Source organism: Leuresthes tenuis, unplaced genomic scaffold (genome assembly GCF_036924035.1).
Source record: "Leuresthes tenuis unplaced genomic scaffold, fLeuTen1.0.hap1 SCAF_15, whole genome shotgun sequence".
NCBI lineage: Eukaryota > Metazoa > Chordata > Actinopteri > Atheriniformes > Atherinopsidae > Leuresthes > Leuresthes tenuis.
In genome coordinates, this window is record NW_027325369.1 from 31,666,444 (window position 1) to 31,692,243 (window position 25,800).

At 48.4% G+C, this 25,800-nt stretch overlaps 2 protein-coding genes across 3 annotated transcripts in view; both read right to left on the minus strand.

Moving 5' to 3' along the window:
* Positions 1 to 1,483: 1,483 nt before the first annotated feature.
* Positions 1,484 to 25,800, minus strand: part of atp10d (ATPase phospholipid transporting 10D) — a 29,166-nt gene continuing 4,849 nt past the window's right edge. Inside the window, exons 4-23 of one of the 2 annotated variants that reach the window (XM_072364714.1) lie at positions 17,990 to 18,194; positions 16,462 to 16,547; positions 16,275 to 16,381; positions 15,603 to 15,734; positions 15,378 to 15,490; positions 13,655 to 13,907; positions 10,590 to 10,807; positions 9,835 to 10,026; positions 7,961 to 8,621; positions 7,777 to 7,880; positions 6,894 to 7,020; positions 6,636 to 6,820; positions 4,514 to 4,781; positions 4,362 to 4,438; positions 4,017 to 4,142; positions 3,621 to 3,821; positions 3,438 to 3,518; positions 3,209 to 3,313; positions 2,940 to 3,127; positions 1,484 to 2,194 (exon numbers count right to left, since the gene is read on the minus strand). In XM_072364714.1, coding sequence (XP_072220815.1) covers positions 2,005 to 2,194; positions 2,940 to 3,127; positions 3,209 to 3,313; positions 3,438 to 3,518; positions 3,621 to 3,821; positions 4,017 to 4,142; positions 4,362 to 4,438; positions 4,514 to 4,781; positions 6,636 to 6,820; positions 6,894 to 7,020; positions 7,777 to 7,880; positions 7,961 to 8,621; positions 9,835 to 10,026; positions 10,590 to 10,807; positions 13,655 to 13,907; positions 15,378 to 15,490; positions 15,603 to 15,734; positions 16,275 to 16,381; positions 16,462 to 16,547; positions 17,990 to 18,194 — 3,619 coding nt within the window. In that variant the 3' untranslated portion in view covers positions 1,484 to 2,004. Of the gene's footprint in view, positions 2,195 to 2,939; positions 3,128 to 3,208; positions 3,314 to 3,437; positions 3,519 to 3,620; positions 3,822 to 4,016; positions 4,143 to 4,361; positions 4,439 to 4,513; positions 4,782 to 6,635; positions 6,821 to 6,893; positions 7,021 to 7,776; positions 7,881 to 7,960; positions 8,622 to 9,834; positions 10,027 to 10,589; positions 10,808 to 13,654; positions 13,908 to 15,377; positions 15,491 to 15,602; positions 15,735 to 16,274; positions 16,382 to 16,461; positions 16,548 to 17,982; positions 18,195 to 25,800 lie in introns of both variants that reach the window. The other variant, XM_072364713.1, reaches the window with a different exon arrangement.
* Positions 21,869 to 24,416, minus strand: LOC140270654 (phospholipid-transporting ATPase VD-like). The gene is made up of 2 exons (XM_072365851.1): positions 23,764 to 24,416; positions 21,869 to 21,994 (listed from the first exon to the last, which is right to left on the minus strand). The coding sequence occupies exons 1-2, from the start codon at positions 24,157 to 24,159 to the stop codon at positions 21,869 to 21,871; spliced, it is 522 nt and encodes a 173-aa protein (XP_072221952.1). The 5' UTR covers positions 24,160 to 24,416.

Genomic DNA, 25,800 nt, shown 5'->3' on the forward strand with positions numbered 1-25,800 from the left:
ACCTGGAAATGACCTGGAAGTTACCTGGAAATGACCTGGAAGTTACCTGGAGGTTACCTGGAAATGACCTGGAAGTTACCTGGAGGTTACCTGGAAATGACCTGGAGGTAACCTGGAAATGACCTGGAGGTTACCTGGAAGTTACCTGGAGGTAACCTGGAAATTACCTGGAAGTTACCTGGAAGTTACCTGGAGGTAACCTGGAGGTAACCTGGAAGTTACCTGGAGGTTACCTGGAAATGACCTGCTTTAGACCTTCTTTAAACCCTCTTCAGACCCTCTTTAAACCCTCTTTAGACCCTCTTTAGACCCTCTTTAGACCCTCTTTAGACCCTCTTTAGACCTTCTTTAAACCCTCTTCAGACCCTCTTCAGACCCTCTTCAGACCCTCTTTAAACCCTCTTTAAACCCTCTTCAGACCTTCTTTAAACCCTCTTCAGACCCTCTTTAAACCCTCTTTAGACCCTCTTCAGACCCTCTTCAGACCCTCTTCAGACCCTCTTCAGACCCTCTTTAAACCCTCTTTAAACCCTCTTCAGACCCTCTTCAGACCTTCTTTAAACCCTCTTCAGACCCTCTTTAAACCCTCTTTAGACCCTCTTCAGACCCTCTTCAGACCCTCTTCAGACCCTCTTCAGACCCTCTTTAAACCCTCTTTAAACCCTCTTCAGACCCTCTTTAAACCCTCTTCAGACCCTCTTTAAACCCTCTTCAGACCCTCTTCAGACCCTCTTTAAACCCTCTTCAGACCCTCTTCAGACCCTCTTTAGACCCTCTTTAGACCCTCTTCAGACCCTCTTCAGACCCTCTTTAAACCCTCTTTAGACCCTCTTCAGACCCTCTTTAAACCCTCTTTAAACCCTCTTCAGACCCTCTTCAGACCCTCTTTAAACCCTCTTCAGACCCTCTTTAAACCCTCTTCAGACCCTCTTCAAACCCTCTTCAGACCCTCTTTAAACCCTCTTCAGACCCTCTTTAAACCTTCTTCAGACCCTCTTTAAACCCTCTTCAGACCCTCTTCAGACCCTCTTTAAACCCTCTTCAGACCCTCTTCAGACCCTCTTTAGACCCTCTTTAGACCCTCTTCAGACCCTCTTCAGACCCTCTTCAGACCCTCTTTAAACCCTCTTTAGACCCTCTTCAGACCCTCTTTAAACCCTCTTTAGACCCTCTTCAGACCCTCTTCAGACCCTCTTCAGACCCTCTTTAAACCCTCTTCAGACCCTCTTTAAACCCTCTTCAGACCCTCTTCAGACCCTCTTTAAACCCTCTTCAGACCCTCTTTAAACCCTCTTCAGACCCTCTTCAGCAGCAGGTCATGGCTGCAGTCACCTGTCTGATCTTTTTAACCTCGTTACCCGTTCTAAACCGTCCTTTGCAGGTTTTTACAGTCTGCAGAGAAATAAAGGTGCGTGCCATCCCAGATGTTCCAGATGTTCCTGCTCTTCATGCACTTCACAGGCGACACACAGTCTCAACAATCTGTTTATTGGGAACACATTTAAAATGTTTTGGCAGAAATCCAGTGAAACAACTGGGTTTTTAAAGCACCCAACATGAAAATGCTCCTCAGTGGGTGTTAAAGTCAGCCTCTGAGGAGCTGGAGGACGCCACATGACGCCCACCCGAGCCGGGCTGCACAGAACCGAAGCCGCTCTTTAAGAAGTCTCTGCTGCTTCTGTTCGTTCGGCTCAAATCATCATTAAATCTTCTGCATAAATCACCAGTCGGGAATTATTTCAAAGTAGAATAAAACAGCTTTCATCGTCCTTCTGTCACATCTTTGGTGGAAACTGAGCGGACGGGTCCAAAACGAAGCCATGAAGACTTTGTTTAGGTGAACCGAACAAAGACAGGTGAGTCGCTGCAACTTTCCAACACCTGAGTCTCCTCAGTTTGGTTCAGAACCAGCAGCAGAGGGGAGCGTTCACACAAACCTTCGGTGCGGTTCTGACCCGGTGCACACTGCAAGAGTCTGGAGTTTGGATTGAATGTGGGTGTAGGTCAGGACACCACTTCGTCCACGCCGGGCTCCAGGCCGGGGTTGTCTGCGCACACCGGCAGCCGGCTGGTTCTGGAGTGCTTCAGGTTCCAGCGCTGCATCTGCCTGCGGTACGAGTCCACTTCGTGGCTCTGAGCGGAGTCGAGGTCAGCAGGCGAGCGCAGGGTGTTGCTCAGGGTCCGGTACAGCAGCCTGCACAGGAGAGGGCGACACATTCAGCACCGAGAGTGGCGTTTCTGCAGCTGAAGATGAAAAAAGGCTGAACAGGGGCGGTTAGAGCTGAGCTCACCGCTGCCCCCTGTGGAGCGGAGGAACAACAGCAGCTGGAAGTTTCTGTCCTGTATAAAGGTTCTAAAAAGGTTCTATAAAGGTTCTAAAAAGGTTATTGAAGGTTTCAGCGAGTCACACTGAAATAAACGTAGTGAAGTCGCCGTTAATGGGACCAAAATATGCAACTTTAACCTCAGTAAAAGGAGTAAAACAAACTTTCAGGGACTGTTAGAAACAAAAAAAAGTTGTAAAATCATGTTTGAAATGCTTTAACTCGCCGACGTTAGGATGCAAATACAGATGAAGGCCAGTGATTGGTGGAACTTCTGACGTCTGAATAACCAAGAAGCCCAGAAATGAGCCAATGGCTGCAGATAAGTTAACTTTGTGATGAATACGGAGAGAATTTCAAACTTCTTCAGTAATAGTTTGTTGTAGCTTCTTTTACAGCCGGCTGTGGGTTTGAACGATCTCTCTCACTCACTATGTCCATCGACGCGTTGCTATGGAAACAAAGGAAGCCTGTGAGCAGGCGGCTGGCTCCAAACGTTGCAAACGGGTGACTCACGAAGGTGCGATCATTAAGGCAGATCTGCCTCAGACTGCATCCAGTCTGTCGCCATGGAGACAGAAGGGATGAGCAGGACTCGACCAAAGGTGCGTGTACCTGGGGAGCAGAGCGGTGACCGTGGTGACAGCGCAGATGATGTAGAAGAGGGGCTGGGACATCTGGCGTGTTTCCACCCCCAGCAGGTTGGTGGGGTGGCTGCAGAGCTCACAGAAGGCACTGAAGAGCAGCACAAAGCCGAAGTAGGAGGCGGCGCTGAGCGCCAACACCAGCACGTGGATCCAGGTCTACAGCAAACACAGAGGTCACGGAGTTGGTTTTTTCACTCCCGTTTGATTAAAAATGCTTTTAGTTTCCCTGAGTCTGACCAGCGTGTTGCTCTCGATGACTTGGTGCAGCAGGATGATGAGGAGCGCCGAGGTGTTGATGGGCGAGCCGAAGGACAGATCCCCGACGTCTGATCCCTCAACAGCCTGAAAGAAACAGCAGAACCTCTGAGAGAAGCAGCTGGGACCGTTACAGAGTGAGGACTGACGGGAGGTCTCACCGGAGGCTGAACATCGCTACGTAAAGCAGCAGCAGAATCAGGATACTCACAAAGTAAGGCACGAAGAAGCAGACCAGGCTTTGGTAAAAAGCATCCAGGACTGTGAACCAGAACATGGAGGGAACATAAACCTGTGGGGGCCCAGAAGCATCCGTTAATCCTTTTAATCACATCACATAAAAACCTTCATTTCAGACCAGGCAGAAAGCAGAAAACAGCATCTGTGTGAGAACCTTGTAGGTTCGCACAGCCCCGTAGAGCTCGGGAAGCTGCAGCAGGGTGTGGGCCGGCGTGTCCCGGTCCAGGACGCCGTAGATGAGGGGCGGGACGGAGGTGAACAGCAGGTTGAAGAGGATGAGCACCCACGAGTTGATCATGACGCTCCCAGAGAAACCACAGAAGAACTGATACCAGAACAGCAGGTTGACGTACATCTGGAAGAAGAACGGCACAGAAACAGCTGTGAGGACTGAGCTGAGGGCGGAGACTGTTCTCCGAGTTTAAAAACGAGCCGCTGACAGTCTCTGGATCATCAAACTGAACTCATTGCTGCTGCTCCTGGGCTCGTCTGAGAAGCTTTTAACCAAGCTCATGCACTGATATCTCCCCAGAGTCGGGGGCTGACTCACCACGTTCTTGTAGATGAAGAAGAGGATCATGTTTGCCAGCCGGTTGTAGCACCAGTGACCGTGAACCAGCAGCAGCTTTCGGAGGTGTTGGAACCTGGAAATGGCGAAGTCGCTGGACATCACAGCCTGAGGAGTGACGCAAAGGGACAAACTAAATGTTCAGCTCTTTACCGACTGGAAGAGATTCCAACACGAGCTGCATCTAAAGGCAGTTAAAGACGGGGAAACGGGGCGTTTTCTGATGTATAATCAGCTTATTCTAAAGCAGAGAGGAGTCCCAGCTGCCTGAGCTGAAGGTGCACCAACAGAAAAGGGTTAGAGGTGAGCGGGTGGCAGCGTTCTTACCTGCATCCCCTCCTGACCCGATATCCCGATGCCCACGTCAGCCACCTGAATCATGCTTACATCATTGGCTCCATCACCTGAAGAGACACAACAACCTCAGAGGATCTCCTTCAGGGAAACACCTGCAGAGCTGCACCCGTCTGAGTCCTTACCCACTGCCAGGGTCATGACCCCGAGCTGGTCCCGGATCAGCTGGACCACTTGGCTCTTCTGCAGCGGCGTGGACCGGCAGCAGATGACCGCCTTGCACCTGCGGCTCAGCTCCAGGAAGCTGTTCTTCAGCTCCTCCGAAAGAGCAAAGTCCAGCGTCCGGCCGTCTATGACCAGAATGAAGCCGGCGTCCTCGGTCCGGTCGGCCGGCCCGGCTTCGCCACGCTGGACCTCCTCTATGAGCCCCTCCAGCAAAGCTGCACAGGCATCCTGAGGGAACAGAAACCCGATGGAAGCCACCGCTGCTGTGAGTGTGCAGCGGTTCAGGACGGCTCGTTCAGACCTGACAGGTCAGACCAGCTCACTGGAACATCTGAACCGCCTCATCAGAAATAAAGAGACTTTTCCTGCCAGTCAGGACCAAATATTTCACTTCTAAACTCATCCTTCTTGTCTTCATCTTTACTGGTTGGAATGTTTTACAGAACTGGTGGTTTTACAGTTTTTTACCCTGACAAACACGATCACATCAGCAATGAACAGACGCAAACATGTGCAAACATGTGCAAACATGTGCAAACATGTGCTAACATGTGCTAACATGTGCAAACATGTGCAAACATGTGCTAACATGTGCTAACATGTGCTAACATGTGCAAACGTGTGCAAACGTGTGCAAACATGTGCTAACATGTGCTAACATGTGCAAACATGTGCTAACATGTGCAAACATGTGCTAACATGTGCTAACAGGTGCAAACATGTGCTAACATGTGCAAACATGTGCTAACATGTGCTAACATGTGCAAACATGTGCTAACATGTGCTAACATGTGCAAACATGTGCAAACATGTGCTAACAGGTGCAAACATGTGCTAACATGTGCAAACATGTGCTAACATGTGCAAACATGTGCAAACATGTGCTAACATGTGCAAACATGTGCTAACAGGTGCAAACATGTGCTAACATGTGCAAACATGTGCTAACATGTGCAAACATGTGCAAACATGTGCTAACAGGTGCAAACATGTGCTAACATGTGCAAACATGTGCTAACATGTGCAAACATGTGCAAACATGTGCAAACATGTGCTAACATGTGCTAACATGTGCTAACATGTGCAAACATGTGCAAACATGTGCTAACATGTGCTAACAGGTGCAAACATGTGCTAACAGGTGCAAAAATGTGCAAACATGTGCAAACATGTGCAAACATGTGCAAACATGTGCAAACATGTGCTAACATGTGCTAACGTGTGCTAACATGTGCAAACATGTGCTTACATGTGCAAACATGTGCAAACGTGTGCTAACGTGTGCTAACATGTGCAAACGTGTGCTAACATGTGCAAACGTGTGCTAACATGTGCTAACAGACGCAAACATGTGCAAACATGTGCAAACATGTGCAAACATGTGCTAACATGTGCTAACAGGTGCAAACATGTGCTAACAGGTGCAAAAATGTGCAAACATGTGCAAACATGTGCAAACATGTGCTAACATGTGCAAACATGTGCAAACATGTGCTAACATGTGCAAACGTGTGCTAACGTGTGCTAACATGTGCAAACATGTGCTTACATGTGCAAACATGTGCAAACGTGTGCTAACGTGTGCTAACATGTGCAAACGTGTGCTAACATGTGCTAACATGTGCAAACGTGTGCTAACATGTGCTAACATGTGCAAACGTGTGCTAACATGTGCAAACGTGTGCTAACATGTGCAAACGTGTGCTAACATGTGCAAACATGTGCAAACATGTGCAAACATGTGCTAACATGTGCTAACAGGTGCAAACATGTGCTAACAGGTGCAAACATGTGCAAACGTGTGCTAACGTGTGCTAACATGTGCTAACATGTGCAAACAGGTGCAAACATGTGCTAACATGTGCTAACATGTGCAAACATGTGCTAACATGTGCAAACATGTGCTAACATGTGCAAACGTGCTAACATGTGCAAACAGGTGCAAACAGGTGCAAACATGTGCAAACATGTGCTAACATGTGCTAACATGTGCAAACGTGTGCAAACGTGTGCTAACATGTGCTAACGTGTGCAAACATGTGCTAACATGTGCAAACTTGTGCTAACGGCTGGAACAGACACCTTGCTTTCACAGTTGGCGGTCAGCAGCTGGTCTGCGGGGCGGAGCAGTTTGCAGGCGTTGGCGATGTTGACGGCCGTCTCCTGCTTGTCTCCGGTGAGGACCCACACTTTGATGGCCGCCCTCTGAAGCGCTTCGATGGTCTCGGGGACGTCCTCCTGCAGCCGGTCCACGATCCCTGTGCTGCCTGAACACACACAGACGCATCACTGAGCACCGCTGGCTGCAGCTGGGACGCACAGCTGGTGCGAGGCGCCTACCCAGCAGAGTCAGGCCGGTCTCCAGCCTCTGGGCCGACTCCAGCAGCAGCTCCTCTCTGTTCTCGATGCTGCTCTCGGCCAGCAGCTGCTTCTTCAGCCACAGGTCGTACTCCTCCTCCTTCAGAACCTGCTCCAGAGGACAGCAGTTTGCACATTACACCTGCAGATGTTTGGTCTAATGCGATGTTACCATGAAGCAGGCACGAGGTCAGAGGTCAGACTCGTGGTTAATACAATGAAACAAATGTTTCCAGGTAACTGGCTGCAGAAATAAACAGTTTCTTTAATGTTGAAACAATAAAAAGGTCCATAAGAGATGAATTTCAGAACTATAATAAGGCTATTATTACATTGGCATAACGATTGTATTTACCAGGCTATTACCTGGTTATTACTGTGGTAATTAGCTGGTATAACTTCTCTATTACCCCTTTTTTTCTTCTCGTTGCCATCTTATTACGCTGCTGTAATAGTGTAACCAGAGAACGTTTCGTGGTTAAAACAGCATGAAAGTGTCTTCGTCTGCAGTCCAGACGAGTGCCTGAACCTACGGTCAATGGTTCTGAATATCTGCCAGCTTCAATAAGCACAGCAGTGTTTCCCATGTTCAATGTCAGCCTAGCATAAAGCTATCGTCCTGTTAATAACAAAGAGGAGAAGAGGAGGAACCAAGTTCGACACAGTGAAGCTCAGGAGCTGTTTTTACTGAAATGTGAGTTTCTTAATAAATGTAGCAACAACCAACAGTCCAACATGGTCTAATAAACATGGCTGCCGGCTGCTGGCGGCTGCTGCTAGCGGCTGCTGCTAGCGGCTGCTGCTAGCGGCTGCTGCTGGCGGGTCGCCACGTCAGGCTGGACTAACAGCAGAAGTATTTTCTTACCTTTTTGGCGATGCAGAGTGTGCGGAGCCCCTCTCTGGCGTAGGCATCCAGATGTTTCTGGGTTTGTTCTGTGATGCGGTTGCTCTCCTGAGCCTGCTCTGCATCTGGAAAACAAGCCGAACCTGAGACTGTTGATCGGTCAGAGCTGTAATCTTTGTCCTCAGGCTTCCAGACTGATTCGTACCTTTCGGCCGCTCGGCCAGGTCCACGATGACAGAGTCCGCCCCCTTGGTGTACAGCACCACCTCTTCGGTTAGAGGGTGTCGGACCACCACCGACATCCTCTTCCTGTTGGAGTCAAAGGGCAGGATGTGGAGGAGCTGCACGGCCAGAGAGCCGATTCCCGGCAGATCCACCAGCAGGCTCTCCGCTGAGCGGCCCCTCAGGGTGCAGCGGTACGCCCGGGCGGCGTGGACCAGAGCCGCCTCGTCCGGACTCTCCGCCTCGTACAGCAGCTCGTCATCACTGTCCTCCTCGGAGTCCACGTCCTGCCTGGCACCGTCCCTGCTTGCCTTTGCATCCTTTAGGGCCTCCTCCGGCGGCTGGTCCTCCACCTGTGCAGCCTCCTCTCCCTCCTCCATCACAGGAAAGTCCGCTTTACTCTTCAGTTTGCAGGATTCCTGGTTGCTGTCCGGGCCTGAACCCGACGCATCTGGTCCAGTGTTGGGGGGTGTTGAGAAGGTGAAGGAGCCGGTCTTCCCTCTAATAGCCAACCTGCTGGTGAAGCTGCGAGGGCTGCCTCTGTTCTGGGGGGAGGAGAGGGCGGAGAAAGGCGAGAAGCTGAGGCGCAGGAACATCAGCTTGATGTCCTCCAGAGATTTGAGAGGCGTCCGTGCTTCAGGAACCTGAAGAGAACACAGAACACGGCGTTAGAGAGGTCCAACAGTTCATCAAACCAGACGAGCGCTTCACAGCCTGCTGGGAGCCGATCTAGGGCTGGGCGATATGACGATATTAAATCGTGAAGGATTGCAACGTGAAGACGCTCCGTAACGATCTGTCAGACTGCAGAGATCGTGGGATCGTCTCGGGCTCATTCTATAAATTGCAGCTCTATGCTGATGCACCAGACGTGTTACATCATCAACCTGACCGACCAATCACAGCGAATTACGGGCAGTGACGCGCTTTCTTACCCGCCTCCTTGTTTGTGTGTGTAGCCGCATGGAGAGCTGTGGCTGGAAGCCAAACGAGGAGCTGGTCGCTAAAAAAAATTCCACCTCCATTATATGGAATTGGTTTGGATTTTACGCAACTGATCAAGTGCAAACAAAAGTAATTTGCAAAGTTTGCACAGAAACGGTTCGTATGTCGGGTGGCAACAGGACGAACCGGTTCAATCACTTGAAGAGGAAGCATCCAAACAGTATGCTGAGAGCCAGACAGCGAGGGGCCCGGCGGCACCGGAACCGCAGGGGAGGCAGCAGCTAGCGTAAGCAGCGGCTAGCGTAAGCAGCGGCTAGCGTAAGCAGCGGCTAGCTTAAGCAGCGGCTAGCTTAAGCAGCGGCTAGCGTAAGCAGCGGCTAGCTTAAGCAGCGGCTAGCTTAAGCAGCGGCTAGCGTAAGCAGCGGCTAGCGTAAGCAGCGGCTAGCGTAAGCAGCGGCTAGCGTAAGCAGCGGCTAGCGTAAGCAGCGGCTAGCGTAAGCAGCGGCTAGCTTAAGCAGCGGCTAGCTTAAGCAGCAGCTAGCTTAAGCAGCAGCTAGCTAAGACCAAAACAGACATTAACACAGGCATATGACAAAGGCACTCCTATGACAAGTCACACAAGCGATGGAAAGAGGTAACAGAAGCAGTTAGCTTTTATCTCGCAAAGTATCGGTACCGTTCCAAGACGGTAGAAAAGGTTCAAACGCCTGCTTCAAGTAGTTGACCCGCGGTATGAGCTGCCCAGCTGAAAATACTTCTTCAACACTGTCTGTTTTTCACTTTAAGATCGTGATAAAATCGAAATGGTGATTTTATTTTTAAAAAATCGCGATATGATATTTTTGCCACATCGCCCCCCCCCTAAGGTTAAAAACAAACGACTATCCCAGGCTTGTGACGGTACCCACTCACCACGTGGCGAGGCTGGCGGGGCGAGGACACCACCACGCTGTTACAGATGGCCAGAGCCAGGAAGAAGTCGGTGATGTAGGTGAGCTCCAGGCTGGACGGAGTCCCGGGCGAGTCGTCCCTCAGGCGCAGCCCAGAAGAGGACAGACAGGTCAGCTTCCTCACCAGGTCGGGGTCTGGAACCACGTCCTTCGCCTGAACACACGCACACGGCAGCACCAGTCATCAGCAGTTCAGGTACTCGTCTCCTCGCTCTTCAGCCGCTGCCAGATGTTGTAGTCTGACCCGAGTTTAGAGTGATCCAAATGTAACTTCTATTCTATTTTAAAACTATAAAATGACATGTTTGGATTATTCAAGGATGATGATCCCAAACACAGCAGCAGATCTACAGCAGAATGTGTGAAAAAGAGAAGAATCGAGGTGTTGCAACGGTCCAGTCAGAGTCCAGAGCTCAGCCTGACTGAAATGCTGTGGTGGGACCTTAAGAGAGCTGTGCAGAAACCAAAGCTGCAAACCTCAAAGAGCTGAAGCAGCGCTGGACAGAAGAGACTTCTATTGTGCTCTGAAACATAAAACCTTTGTCCTGAAAGAGAATGACAAAATACCGAGATCATGTGACACAGGTGGACTCACCTGAACTCATCTCTGGGCTTCAGAGGGCAAACGCAACACCTTCATTTCATTATATCCATTTAAACTACAGGCTGTGAGGCAACAAGAAGGAAAACCAAACCGGTCCAGAGCCGGAGTCTGACCATGCGGCTGCAGAAGGCGCCGGGCCTCGTCTGGACGGGACCGGACAGCTGGTCCTCCTCCTCCGCCGACTCCGCAGTGAGCGTGTGCAGAGACACGGAGCTGCGGTTGCAGCTGAGCGAGCGACAGCTCAGAGACTTCCTGCTGCACGCCGACCTCAGAGTCACAGAGCGACCTCTCGCCTCGTTACTCTCCGCCTCGTACACCTCCAGCCTCCGAGCTGACAGACACACAGACACAGCTCAGTTACTGTCCATCCTTTTTACAGCGCAGAAACAGATGCTGCCTTCAAGGCCACATCTTTACAGAGCAGAAACAGATGCTGCCTTCAAGGCCACATCTTTACAGCGCAGAAACAGATGCTGCCTTCAAGGCCACATCTTTACAGCGCAGAAACAGGTGCTGCCTTCAAGGCCACATCTTTACAGCGCAGAAACAGGTGCTGCCTTCAAGGCCACATCTTTACAGCGCAGAAACAGATGCTGCCTTCAAGGCCACATCTTTACAGCGCAGAAACAGATGCTGCCTTCAAGGCCACATCTTTACAGCGCAGAAACAGATGCTGCCTTCAAGGCCACATCTTTACAGCGCAGAAACAGATGCTGCCTTCAAGGCCACATCTTTACAGTGCAGAAACAGATGCTGCCTTCAAGGCCACATCTTTACAGTGCAGAAACAGATGCTGCCTTCAAGGCCACATCTTTACAGTGCAGAAACAGATGCTGCCTTCAAGGCCACATCTTTACAGCGCAGAAACAGATGCTGCCTTCAAGGCCACATCTTTACAGCGCAGAAACAGATGCTGCCTTCAAGGCCACATCTTTACAGCGCAGAAACAGATGCTGCCTTCAAGGCCACATCTTTACAGCGCAGAAACAGATGCTGCCTTCAAGGCCACATCTTTACAGTGCAGAAACAGATGCTGCCTTCAAGGCCACATCTTTACAGCGCAGAAACAGATGCTGCCTTCAAGGCCACAACTTTACAGCGCAGAAACAGATGCTGCCTTCAAGGCCACATCTTTACAGCGCAGAAACAGATGCTGCCTTCAAGGCCACATCTTTACAGTGCAGAAACAGATGCTGCCTTCAAGGCCACATCTTCACAGTGCAGAAACAGATGCTGCCTTCAAGGCCACATCTTTACAGTGCAGAAACAGATGCTGCCTTCAAGGCCACATCTTTACAGTGCAGAAACAGATGCTGCCTTCAAGGCCACATCTTTACAGTGCAGAAACAGATGCTGCCTTCAAGGCCACATCTTTACAGTGCAGAAACAGATGCTGCCTTCAAGGCCACATCTTTACAGTGCAGAAACAGATGCTGCCTTCAAGGCCACATCTTTACAGCGCAGAAACAGATGCTGCCTTCAAGGCCACATCTTTACAGTGCAGAAACAGATGCTGCCTTCAAGGCCACATCTTTACAGTGCAGAAACAGATGCTGCCTTCAAGGCCACATCTTTACAGTGCAGAAACAGATGCTGCCTTCAAGGCCACATCTTTACAGCGCAGAAACAGATGCTGCCTTCAAGGCCACATCTTTACAGCGCAGAAAAAGATGCTGCCTTCAAGGCCACATCTTTACAGTGCAGAAACAGATGCTGCCTTCAAGGCCACATCTTTACAGCGCAGAAACAGATGCTGCCTTCAAGGCCACATCTTTACAGTGCAGAAACAGATGCTGCCTTCAAGGCCACATCTTTACAGTGCAGAAACAGATGCTGCCTTCAAGGCCACATCTTTACAGTGCAGAAACAGATGCTGCCTTCAAGGCCACATCTTTACAGTGCAGAAACAGATGCTGCCTTCAAGGCCACATCTTTACAGCGCAGAAACAGATGCTGCCTTCAAGGCCACATCTTTACAGTGCAGAAACAGATGCTGCCTTCAAGGCCACATCTTTACAGCGCAGAAACAGATGCTGCCTTCAAGGCCACATCTTTACAGTGCAGAAACAGATGCTGCCTTCAAGGCCACATCTTTACAGCGCAGAAACAGATGCTGCCTTCAAGGCCACATCTTTACAGTGCAGAAACAGATGCTGCCTTCAAGGCCACATCTTTTCCAGGGACGTCCCAGCATTGTTCAAGCAGACCATGGAAAACCACATTCTGCCACATTCCAAAGGCCTGGCTGAGGAAGAAGAGGTACAGGTGCTGGACTGGCTGCCTGCAGTCCTGACCTGTCCCCAGCAGAGAAACAACCACCCCCCCCCCCCCCCCGCACTGCTGCACACCTTAAGACGTGTTTGCAGGAAGAATGGGACAAAAAGGATCAACATAAATTGAACCTTTATACAGTAAATCGATGTTCCCACTGCCTGTAAATAATTAGCTGCATAGACCCGATTCCTGGACTGTTCTGGATCCTGATCCACCAATCCCTGGGACCCCCCCCCCCCTTTGAGCACTGTTTTGTGTTTGCATTTCATGCAGCTGTAATTGTTCTGCCAGCTGTTGGTGACCTTGATGAACCTTCTGTACTTCTGCTGCTTGCCCTGGAGAGGCTGTAAGAGGCAACCTGAGTGGAAAGACTCTCTTGTGAGGGGCTTTTTGAATCATTAGAGGCAGAGTCCGGCTTGGTTGGAGCCTGCTTTGTCACATTTAGTCGTACATCTAATCCAGGGATGTCAAACTCCGGTCCTCGAGGGCCGCCGTCCTGCAGGTTTTAGACGTTTCCCTGCTCCAACGCACCTGATTCAGATTAAATGGATCTCTTCAAAAGATTGTTCCATTCTGCACAAACCTGCTAACGAAGCATTGGTCTCAATCAGGTGTGTTGGAGCAGGGAAACATCTAAAACCTGCAGGACAGCGGCCCTCGAGGACCGGAGTTTGACATCCCTGATCTAATCCCTGCCAAAAGGTAAAAGCCTTTCTGTGACGGCAGCACCATCAGGTTTCATGTTACCTCCCCTATTCCCTGGCTGAGCTGGGTCTCCTTGTCTTCTGCCTGCTGTGGTGTTGCTACTCCTGACAGACTTTTGTACTTGTTTCTCCACCGTCTCACTGTTCCAGCTGAACTACGACCCAGCAGGTACCCCGGCTGCTGCGTCACCGCTGCTTACCATTCTCCTCGTGGGGATATTCCACCCCGTAAATACTGCAGCGGCGGAACACCATCTTGTTCTCGGTCAGCGTTCCCGTCTTATCTGAGAACAGGTACTGGATCTGACCCAGGTCCTCGGTGATGTTGAGGGCCCGACACTGGATCCTGGAGTCCAGATCCTCGTTGTACAGGTCGACGTCGTTGTGGATGAAGTAGATCTGACCCAGTTTCACAATCTCAATGGAGACGTAGAGAGAAATGGGGATCAGCACCTGTTGGACAGAAGTCAGACGAGTGTGAAAAGGGTGAATCCGGCTCATTTTAGGTCGAGAGCACGGAAGCAGACGTGTTAATAAGAAAGCATTCATCTATCCTTCTCTGTCTCTTTACAACATCAGTTAAATGGTCTCCGGCTCAGTCTGCCACCAACTCCTGGTGCAGACGGCGGTGAACTCTCAGTTCCACCACAGCAAAGCTTTTCCAGGTACCACAGCAGAGGAGTTCCTCCTCTCCTGACACACCCAACTCACTTTGTGCTTCTGACTCTGCTCCACTTGGACTCTGACCTGTAAACAGCTTGAATGTTTTCTTCTTCTGTTACTGATAAGACGAATATTAACTGTAACAATCGATGTTGACCGTTAACACCCAGGAAAACAGAAATGCTTTGAAACCAAGAAAAGTTTATTTTCAGATATCTTTGGTTTCATGGCTCTACAGCAAATAACAGGCAACTTAGCAAAGAAGCCATTTTAAACTGGATCTTTAGGCTCTTTGTCACAAAGACACATCATTTGTTCCCATTTCTTTAGCTGCATCTATGAAAAACAGCAAAGAAAACACAGTTTGACAGACAGAAAATAGGATTTCTGCAGCAACAAGGTGATTCCCAAAGAGCTATTAGCTGAAAACTTGGCATATCTCAGCATGGTGTGCAGTGTGTCCTTAAAACATTTGAGGAAACTGGACAAGTGGAGGACAAAAGAAGAAGTGTCAGGCCTAAAAAACTATCTACAGCAGATGAACAGGATCTGAAAGTGATGTCCTTAAGAAAGAGGAAAAAATCCAGCTGTGACCTGACAGGACCTGAGAGATGCATCTGGACCTTCAGCTGATCCATCTACTGTTGGCCCAAGCCTCATCAGAAATGGTCTCCATGGAAGGGTGGCTGTCAAGAAGCCGTTCTTAAGGAAGGGAAACAGGGAGAAAAGGCTGAGCTGTGCCAAATGACACAAGAAGTGGACTGAAAATCAGTGGCAACAGGTCTTATGGAGGGATGAATCCTCCCCAGAGCCCGGACCTCAACATTATTGAAGCAGTGTGGGATCATCTGACAGAGAACGGAACAAAAGGCAGCCCACATCCAAAGAAGAGCTTTGGGATGTCCTTCAAGAAGCCTGGAGAACTATTCCTGAAGACTCCTTAAAGAAATGACAGAAAGCTTGTCTCAGAGGGTTCAGGCTGTGTTGGAGAATAAAGGAGCTCAGACCAGAGATTCACTTTAAAGCTGCTGAGAACTGATAAAAAACTCTGTTTCTGCCTCAGATTCTGCGTTTTTATCCATGTTTTATCATGTTTCAGTGAATTTCTGCAACTATTTCCTGTTTCCATGGAAATATATTAATAAATGAGGGCTGATCAGGACTTTTTCACAGTACTTCATGACTGGAGTTGATAGTAGATGATGATATTATTCATAACCAGCAGGCAAAGGTCTGATGTTGGCTTGTGATTAAACACACCTGCAGAACAATGATCATAGTCCAGAACACGTAGAACCCGGCCAGGGCGGGAGACGTCTCTCCGTCCACCTGAAAGATGGAGTCTCTGAAGTCCTTAAACCAGAGGCCATGACCTGAAACACATGAAATAAAAGGTCAGGCTCTTTCTCAAAGACATACAGAGACTCCTGAGCTGCCTGCAGCATCTTAGAAGAAGAAGTGTTGAGTTCAGAGCTGAGTCCTCACCTACGGCAGCTGCCAGGCACATGACGAGGAGCAGGAAGACGCACCACAGGACGTCTGTGTTCAGGCGCTTCTCCAGCTGGCTGCGCTTGTACCTCGGCCCGCTGTTGTTCATCATGGCTTTAGTCTCATGACCTGAGTCACACAACAGGAGAAGAACAGGCCGTGTTCAGCGGAAAGGTGAAGATTCAGACGCTTCACGGCTTCACTTCACGCCGTTTCTAACGCACATCTGGCTCAGCTTGTTGTGGAGAAAACAAAGCAGCAGTAAGAGCCATTAAGTTTGACTGTTTTTACTGTTTAACAAGGTTAGATCTCATCGTTTGACCCGACAGAGCGGAGAGCAGGTGATGCTGTCATGTTTGGACTGTACACCACACCTGTAGTGCCCCCATCTTCCTGTAACCTAACAGACTGAGTGTTGTATCAACACCAGCAGCCAGCTGCTGGGGGGGGGGGGGGGATGCTTTTTGATTCACCTTCTCAGATATCACAGACGTCTGCTCATAAAATAGCAAAGACTACAAATGTGCCCCAACATGACAGCCACTGAGCAGCAAACGCTTTGTTACGATCCTCAGAAATCCTGCATCCTGACATTCACTTGAATGTCCCACCCTGATGAGTCACAGGGGGGCTATGGGGGTGTTTCTGATCCAATACGTTTAAACTCACCGGCATAGACCACGATGCCGACCACGGTCTCAGTGTTGCGGATGGTGCAGCTCCTCAGCAGCAGGTTGCTGCTGTGGAGACCCACTCGAACGCCACCGGAGTGCTCTCTGTGGAACAAACACACGATGAGGAGGTCCAAAGCAGATCTGCGAGGTGTTTAAGGACCGTAGGACAAAAGCAAACTCACATGTAACCTCTGAACCTGCTGAGGTCATTGTTGGGGTTCTCACACTCGATACGACTATGGAAGCTCTCAGGGGTGAACTCTGGGCCCTGGAAAATAAGTCCAATAACAGGATTACACACAACACACTTTGGGTCCACGGACTCACACCCAGCAGCCCTATAATATATGCTCATACACCAATGTCTGGAGCAGAAATGCATGCAGGGAAAATTTATTATGACAAGTTTACTGTCAGGAAGGTTGCTTTGTTTAGTTTACTGCTTTATTTGACAGGGGTCATGTACACAAGGAGTTCTTTATCAGCGTTAGCTGTGCAGCTCATTTGCATCTGTTGCAGTTTGCTGTTGTTGTTTGCATTTCATCAGTTAAAAAGCGCCTCGTTCGGCTCAATGTTCACCAGAAATATGAGTGCTGGCAGTGGGTTCGTCCCTTCATCTCCACGGCCGACAGTCTGGGACACACCGGAAGTAGATTACTAATTAAGAACGACAGACATTCACCACCTCCACTGTCATCAAAATAAAATCCCCTGCAGCCTCTGAACTGCTCCCGGACACCAGAGCTGGAACCTGGCAATGTTTTGTGCTTCGTTTCCAATCAACAACGAGGCTGAACATGCCGAGAGGTGAGAGACGCCTCTCTGCTCACCAGAGTGGAAAATAATGGTTAACGGGCCGGTTATGGAGCACATCAGTCCAGCTGTGAGGTCTTTCCACCGGCTGCCGGTCCATCAGAGGATAGACTTTAAAGTTCTGATGCTGGTCTATAAAGCTCTGAATGGTCCAAAATACATCAATGACCTCCTGACCCACTATGAACCTTCCAGACCTCTCAGGTCATCTGGATCCGGTTCTTTATCAGTTCCCAGAGTCAGAACCAGACCTGGAGAAGCTGCATTCAGCTTCTATGCTCCACATGTCTGCAACAAACTCCCAGAAAGCCTCAGATCAGCTGAAACACTCAGTATTTAAGTCCAGGCTGAAGAAACATCTATTTTCAGCTGCATTTGAATAAGCTTGAGTTTCAAAACGGAATCAGATTTTAACTCCTGATTTTATCTTTCATATATATAATTTTTTCTGATTTTATCTATTGTTCTTATTTCCTTCTTTTGTTTAAATTTTAAATCCTGCTTTTTATTTCTTCTGTTTTAATGTCTCTGTGAAGCACTTTGAATCACCTTGTTGTTGAATTGTTCCATACAAATAAACTTGCCTTGCCTTATGTTGCGTATAAATCCTGACTCGGTCAGAGTTCCCTCAGCTAACCTGGATCCCTCTGATGGTGGATGTTTACAGAAGCAATCACCTCTACGACTAAACTAACTGAAATCGCTCGATACAAATATCTGAATTTACAAAAAGTCAATTAAAGGACAACAAAAATATATTAAAAGACATGGACTTGCTTTAAAGAGGCATACATTTAGGAGAAAGCAAATCTAAGATCTACTCTCAGAGGAGAAGTCATTTGTACGGACTGTGAAATCATCTGAAGAACCTAGTCAAGGGGAAAAGAGACCACATACTTGCAGTGGGAGGTCTGAAACCACCTGTCTCTGTTTCAGGTTGGTCTCTCCATCCAGGTTGGCAGTTTCGATGTAACAAACCCCCCGCGGGTCAGAGGAATACAGCAGCAGCAAGTCAGCCGGGATGATCTCGTTACAGGACAAACGGACAAAGTCGCCGACTCGCACATCCTTCCAGCAGCGGTCGATGTAGTCTTTCTGCAGGCTGCGGGATGATTGTCAAGAAGAAGAAGAAGAAGAAGAAGAGAGACAACAACATGACTCCAGGTTACAGTGAGAGAGAAACAGCTTTGGACAGAGTAGAGAGATGTCAACCAGCAGTGAAGCTTATTTTCTTATCAAACCTTTCATACGTATGACTGTAAGTTGTTGGTCCAAAGCGTCGGGGAAGCACTTCCCACTGCACCAACATACACCAATACATGCATAAAAAGCACATTTAACACAAATCTCTAGATGTGTTATGTTATTTTGGGTAATTCTGCCAGAATAGGTCCATTTTAGCACCAAGAGCGCTTTCATTAAAGTAATACACGAAATCCAATTAAAAAGAAGGTTCTGTTCTGGTCAACCACGACATGTTGCTAAATAGACCGCAAACAGGGTGTTTGCTACCCAAAAGATAGAGACTACTTGGTACCTAAAGGTAACCACACATCCAATCGGTCAAAAATGGCCTGTGGAGTTCCTCAGGGTTCAATTCTGGGGCCTCTTTTATACATGCTCCCACAGGCCCGTGGAGTTCCACAGGGTTCAATTCTGAGGCCTCTTTTATACATGCTCCCACAGGCCCGTGGAGTTCCTCAGGGTTCAATTCTGGGGCCTCTTTTATACATGCTCCCACAGGCCCGTGGAGTTCCTCAGGGTTCAATTCTGGGGCCTCTTTTATACATGCTCCCACAGGCCCGTGGAGTTCCTCAGGGTTCAATTCTGGGGCCTCTTTTATACATGCTCCCACAGGCCCGTGGAGTTCCTCAGGGTTCAATTCTGGGGCCTCTTTTATACATGCTCCCACAGGCCCGTGGAGTTCCACAGGGTTCAATTCTGAGGCCTCTTTTATACATGCTCCCACAGGCCCGTGGAGTTCCTCAGGGTTCAATTCTGGGGCCTCTTTTATACATGCTCCCACAGGCCCGTGGAGTTCCTCAGGGTTCAATTCTGGGGCCTCTTTTATACATGCTCCCACAGGCCCGTGGAGTTCCTCAGGGTTCAATTCTGGGGCCTCTTTTATACATGCTCCCACAGGCCCGTGGAGTTCCTCAGGGTTCAATTCTGGGGCCTCTTTTATACATGCTCCCACAGGCCCGTGGAGTTCCACAGGGTTCAATTCTGAGGCCTCTTTTATACATGCTCCCACAGGCCCGTGGAGTTCCTCAGGGTTCAATTCTGAGGCCTCTTTTATACATGCTCCCACAGGCCCGTGGAGTTCCTCAGGGTTCAATTCTGGGGCCTCTTTTATACATGCTCCCACAGGCCCGTGGAGTTCCACAGGGTTCAATTCTGGGGCCTCTTTTATACATGCTCCCACAGGCCCGCGGAGTTCCTCAGGGTTCAATTCTGGGGCCTCTTTTATACATGCTCCCACAGGCCCGTGGAGTTCCACAGGGTTCAATTCTGGGGCCTCTTTTATACATGCTCCCACAGGCCCGTGGAGTTCCACAGGGTTCAATTCTAGGGCCTCTTTTATACATGCTCCCACAGGCCCGTGGAGTTCCTCAGGGTTCAATTCTGAGGCCTCTTTTATACATGCTCCCACAGGCCCGTGGAGTTCCTCAGGGTTCAATTCTGGGGCCTCTTTTATACATGCTCCCACAGGCCCGTGGAGTTCCACAGGGTTCAATTCTGGGGCCTCTTTTATACATGCTCCCACAGGCCCGCGGAGTTCCTCAGGGTTCAATTCTGGGGCCTCTTTTATACATGCTCCCACAGGCCCGTGGAGTTCCACAGGGTTCAATTCTGGGGCCTCTTTTATACATGCTCCCACAGGCCCGTGGAGTTCCACAGGGTTCAATTCTAGGGCCTCTTTTATACATGCTCCCACAGGCCCGTGGAGTTCCTCAGGGTTCAATTCTGGGGCCTCTTTTATACAACGATCCCATGCTCCCACTGGCACAGACAATGCAAAACAACTAAATATGCTGCCACAGCTAAACTGACACAAATCTATATCTACACATCACCTGAGGATTCTAATCCCTCACAAACACTCATTTAGTACCTCAAACAATAAACAACTGGATGATTGTACAGAGGTATGCATTAATACAAAGGTCACTGTCTTTGGAGGCAAGGAAAACTGGTCAAACTTAAGCTTATTATGTTAAAACCACCAACCAAGCCAGACATCTGGGTGTTATAATGGTCTCAAATCTGAACTCCAACAGCCAGATCAGCTCAGTTATGCAGTCAGCCGACTATCAGCTGAAGAATAATTCAAGGATTAAAGGACTGACGTGTCAGACTGGTTTAGAAAAGCTGCTCCAGATGACTGTAGCAGAGTCTATCAGATGATCAGACAGCTGCTGTCCTCACCGACACCAGAAAAGTGGATCTTTTTAACTAAATTAACAAATGTACTTTGCCTTTGCTCCTTTAACTCATGTCCAAAACAATTCAAGGTGCTTTACATAAAACAAGAGCATTGTAAAGCAAATAAGACATTCAAATTCAGCCTTAAGACTAACCTAAGAATGGAAAGAAGCAGCTCATCTCCCGTGTTTTCTTCTAACGAATGATTATATTTATGCATTTAGCAGGAAAACCACTGGTCAGGCTTTGTCAGAGGTGACGGGGGGGCAGAGTGCAGGCATAGAGGGAGGTACAGGGCAGGAGATGCTCTCTGATCAGCTGGGTCTTCAACAGTTTAAACAGGGACCCTGTTCTGGTAGCGCTCGGTAGGTCATTCCACCATCGTGGGACGACACATGAACAGAGTTTGGATTGTCTTAGGCGTGGTGTAGGAGCTGCTAGACGACAATCCTGGGACCAACGGAGGGACCCAGTTGGGACAGAAGCCTTTGCAAGAGCATTCAAGTAGATGGAGCCGTTCCATTAAGCTCTTTGTAGCTAACATCAGGGACTTGGATCTGATGCTAAGGGCAGCCAGAGGAGCTCAATGAACAGAGGGGGGGCGTGTTCTTTTAGGCTGATCCAAGACCAGACGCCCCGCTGCATTCTGGACCATCTGGTCAGAGAATATGAAGGTGTAACCACACAGAACACGGTTTAAAAACTTACCCTGTACTACTACTTAATGGAACGGCTCCCATCTACTTGAATGCTCTTGCAAAGGCTTCTGTCCCAACTGGGTCCCTCCGTTGGTCCCAGGATTGTCGTCTAGCAGCTCCTACACCACGCCTAAGACAATCCAAACTCTGTTCATGTGTCGTCCCACGATGGTGGAATGACCTACCGAGCGCTACCAGAACAGGGGCGTCCCTGTCTATCTTCAAGAAGCTCCTGAAAACCCAGCTCTTCAGAGAGCATCTCCTATCCCAGCACTTACCTTGTACTTCCCTCCCCCCTCTATCTCTGCACTTTATCTTTCTGCACTTCCTTCTATGCCTGCACCCTATCTCTACTCTGTCCCCTCTGACAGAGTCGGACTCCTGGGTTCCTTCTATGGAGCTTATTGTTAGCTTTTTATATAGCTGTTATATCTTCATTTGTAAGTCGCTTTGGATAAAAGCGTCTGCTGAATACAGAAACAGAAACACATAAAAAACAGGTCTGTTAATGTGAGCTCAGATGAAAATAACTGCAGCCTAACCTAACCTAACCTAAGGATGGTAGCTTTGTTTCATGTTCATTCGTAAAGTTTCTGCGTTCAGACAGAGAAGCTTTGTTCTCAGACTGTAATAAAGCAGCACAGAGGACAGCTCAGTCATTAAGTGTGAGCTCATGAGTCCGTTCACTTCGAGAGGATCCCGCCGTATCACTGGGTTTAATCATGTTGGATGGTGGCTGCTGAGCTCTCAGAGCGGGGGAGGGGGCTGAAGTCAGGACCTACAATCACATTTAGAGTCGTAAAAATTCCATTTCTGATCAACTGATAACATCTTTTTCTATCTGTCTTCCTGTTTTTCTGCTGAGTTCAAAGTGTGTGTTGACTTACATATTTGGGTCACTTCTTTCACTTTATGACACACTTCACAAACACTCACTGAGTGTCTGAGTGAAGCTAAAACAGCTGAATCCTGGAGAGAATCAGCATTTTCTCCTGAACACCCCAGCACAAACGAACACAATGCTTCCCATTTAAAACAGACATCACTGCTGTGAGACTTCTTTACAAACTTCTGTGCAGCTCTGAATATTTTCACCTTCTTTGACTTTTAAACTAATCAGTTCCTCTCATTGACCCTCCCTGAAGTTGTAGCGGTCATATCGCCATCCATCCATCCACCATAAATCCATCCATCCATCCATCCATCAATCATCCATCCATCCATCATCCATCCATCCATCCATCCTCCATCAATCATCCATCCATCATAAATCCATCCATCCATCTATCCACCATTAATCTATCCATCCATCCATCATCCATCCATCCTCCATCAATCATCCATCCATCCATCATCCATCCATCATAAATCCATCCATCATCCATCCACCATCTATCCATCCATCAATCATCCATCCATACATCAATCCATCCATCATCCATCCACCATAAATCCATCCATCCATCCTCCATCAATCATCCATCCATCCATCATCCATCCACCTTTCCATCCATCTATCATCCATCCACCATAAATCCATCCATCATAAATCCATCCATCCACCATAAATCCATCCATCCACCATAAATCCATCCATCATAAATCCATCCATCCATCCATCCATCCACCATAAATCCATCCATCAATCATCCATCCATCCATCATAAATCCATCCATCCATCTATCCACCATTAATCTATCCATCCATCAATCATCCATCCATCCATCCATCATCCATCCATCCTCCATCAATCATCCATCCATCCATCATCCATCCATCATAAATCCATCCATCATCCATCCACCATCTATCCATCCATCAATCATCCATCCATACATCAATCCATCCATCATCCATCCACCATAAATCCATCCATCCATCCTCCATCAATCATCCATCCATCCATCATCCATCCACCTTTCCATCCATCTATCATCCATCCACCATAAATCCATCCATCCACCATAAATCCATCCATCCACCATAAATCCATCCATCCATCCATCCATCCATCCACCATAAATCCATCCATCATAAATCCATCCATCCACCATAAATCCATCCACCATAAATCCATCCATCCACCATAAATCCATCCATCCATCCATCCATCCATCCATCCATCCACCATAAATCCATCCATCATAAATCCATCCATCCACCATAAATCCATCCACCATCCACCCATCCATCAGGGTAAGGTTTCGGGGGTTTCTAAAACATTGAAGGTAACCTCCTAAAACTGGACAGTTCATGTAAAACGTCACTGAAACCATTTGAGAGCTACAACCTTCACCTTCAGTGCAAACAGGCGACTTTGCTCTTATGTTCATCTACACATTTCAGAAAATATAGATGGAATAATATGAAACGTGTTGCGTCTGGCCTGAACACATCAGGACTTACTCAGTTAAAGGCTCTGAGAAATAAAACTTCCTCAGTAGTTTCATTGTCAGTTTTTTTGGTCAAATGCTCATTTCTGTTAGCACCACAGTCAGCTCCATCAGATCAGAGCTTCAAATCTTTTACAGAAGGCAGATCTTCACCCACCTGCTGTAAACACGACAGGGAAGCTTGTTGATTAAGCGGTCAGAGTTAAACCTGCGGTAGTCTTCAAAGATGTCCTTAATGGCTGTGACAGACAGCACCAGTACGATAGGAATCAGGGAAACCTCTGCCTGGAAGGCCTCCACAACCGGAACGAAGTTTAAGGCAGCGAGGAAGATGAAATACACGTTGGCGAAGCGATGCAGCTGCTCAAACAGGTTCTTCGGCAGGAAGGACAGCAGGGAATACTTTGTGGTCCGGATCTTGTTGGTTTTGTGCGACTCCAGCTGCTGTTTCAGCTCCTCATCCTCAGAAAAGGAAGGCACAACTGTCCTTTTCCTCCTCAGGCGCTCCTTGGCAGGGTGAATCCGGGGCAGTCGCTCCAAGCTATTCATGAGTCCCTGCTCCAGTGGATTCAAACGACGGGTTTGTGTCTCCACTCCGAGGCCTTAGCACCTGTCGTCGAGCAGTTCTCTGAACTGAGTCCGTCTCCTGCTTTCATACTTCTGTCCTTCTACCCGATCAATGTGAATCTTTTGTCCCGTCGTGTTGAAGTGAAGCGCAGAGCCGGCAGGAAAGGTAGGAGCGGGAGGGAAGAGTGGTGTGGCCACGGTTCGCTGCCACTCCTCTGCAGAGCAAACTCAAGGTTCAACATTTACAGCCGCCTCCAATTACAGGCTGTTCAAACAGCTGGAAGTGAGTCACGCAGCGGCTGACTGCTGCATGTGGCCTTCATGTTGATTTGAGACTTTCAGAAGGAGGTGCTCTTTCCTGGGCCACCCTCCTGTTGTTAAAGAGGACCAGGGGATGGGGGGCTTCTGGGGGAGCCCAGAGCTGTATTACATCATGAAGTCTTGTTCAACCTCAACATGTGGCACATAAAGTTTAAGATTCCCCTTCATCCAATCGCCTTATCACATTCTTAGTGGGAGGAGCTTAAAAACACTCTAGTTGTTAATCAAAGGGGTCCGAGTCAGCAAAATAAACTAAAAGGGACTGATGCTGCCACTCCAGGACGCCACATTCTGCTGTTTCTGTCGAGGACAAATCAGCAGAGGGGAACCTTTAGCAGAGTTTCTGCCATTATCAAACGCCTTGAATCAACACCATGAAGCGGTGTAGAGACAATAAAACAGAACGTGAATGAAGGCAATGGTTCTCAAACTCAGGTTTCCGCTCTGAGAGGACCTGATGACCTGGTTGCATCTAAAGCGTTGAACTCTGCTCAGAAACACCAGGACGAAAAGGCTGAATCTGGATCAGTTTTTGTCCCGTTTCTGGGCCAGATTACTCAGAAAGGTTGGGCGGTACGTGATGACACTTTATCGGGGGTCCATCCCAAGTTAAAAGTGATTAACAGCTGATGTGGAACCAGATCTGAGTCTCAAACAGCTCTTGTTCATTAACTCGATTGAGGAAGTTATAGTTATGTACTTATATATAAGGTGAGACAGACCGAGGTTCACATTAGCCACATGTCCGTACTTTAGCTGGTCTTTGGCCAACTTTGGCACGTCACGGTGATGTTTGACGGTCTCTGTCCGGCAGCATCAGAGATGAACTCACTTTACAACAGCTTTACGGCGGCTGTTCTTGATCTAAGACGGTTTCCGTTTATTCAGCTGCTTTTCTGAACAACTTTCACGATTTTAAAGGAGCTCAGTGTTGCTACTTTCACTGCAGGTGAGCTTAAACTTAAACATTTGACCACAGGATTATCATAATGAACTGAGGAGCTTCAACAGATGATGAAAACAGGATGTAGGCGGAGCCTGAAGACAGCTGAAAGTGAAGCTGGCTCTTTCAGAAACAAACAACATTGCTTTCTGCTCTGGTACAAACCAGAACAGTTTTAGTTCTGTTCTCTGGCTCTCTTCACATTCAGCTTCTCTCTTTTAGTCTTAATAAAGTGAAATTCACATCAGAAACACAGATACAACTCAAGGCCACTGCTGCACTGACGGGATATCGTCATATTTCTGCAGATGTTCCCTTATCGGGAACCCGGACGCTCTCCTATCACCAGCTTCCACCAA

Bases quoted from the DNA above. Each gene is read 5' to 3' on its own strand.
- LOC140270654 (XM_072365851.1), bottom strand. From the start codon at position 24,159: ATGAATAGCTTGGAGCGACTGCCCCGGATTCACCCTGCCAAGGAGCGC. The intron at 21,995-23,763 runs GTGAAGATCTGC...ATGTGATTGTAG, and splicing joins GTCGTGTTTACAGCAGGTGG to GTCCTGACTTCAGCCCCCTC.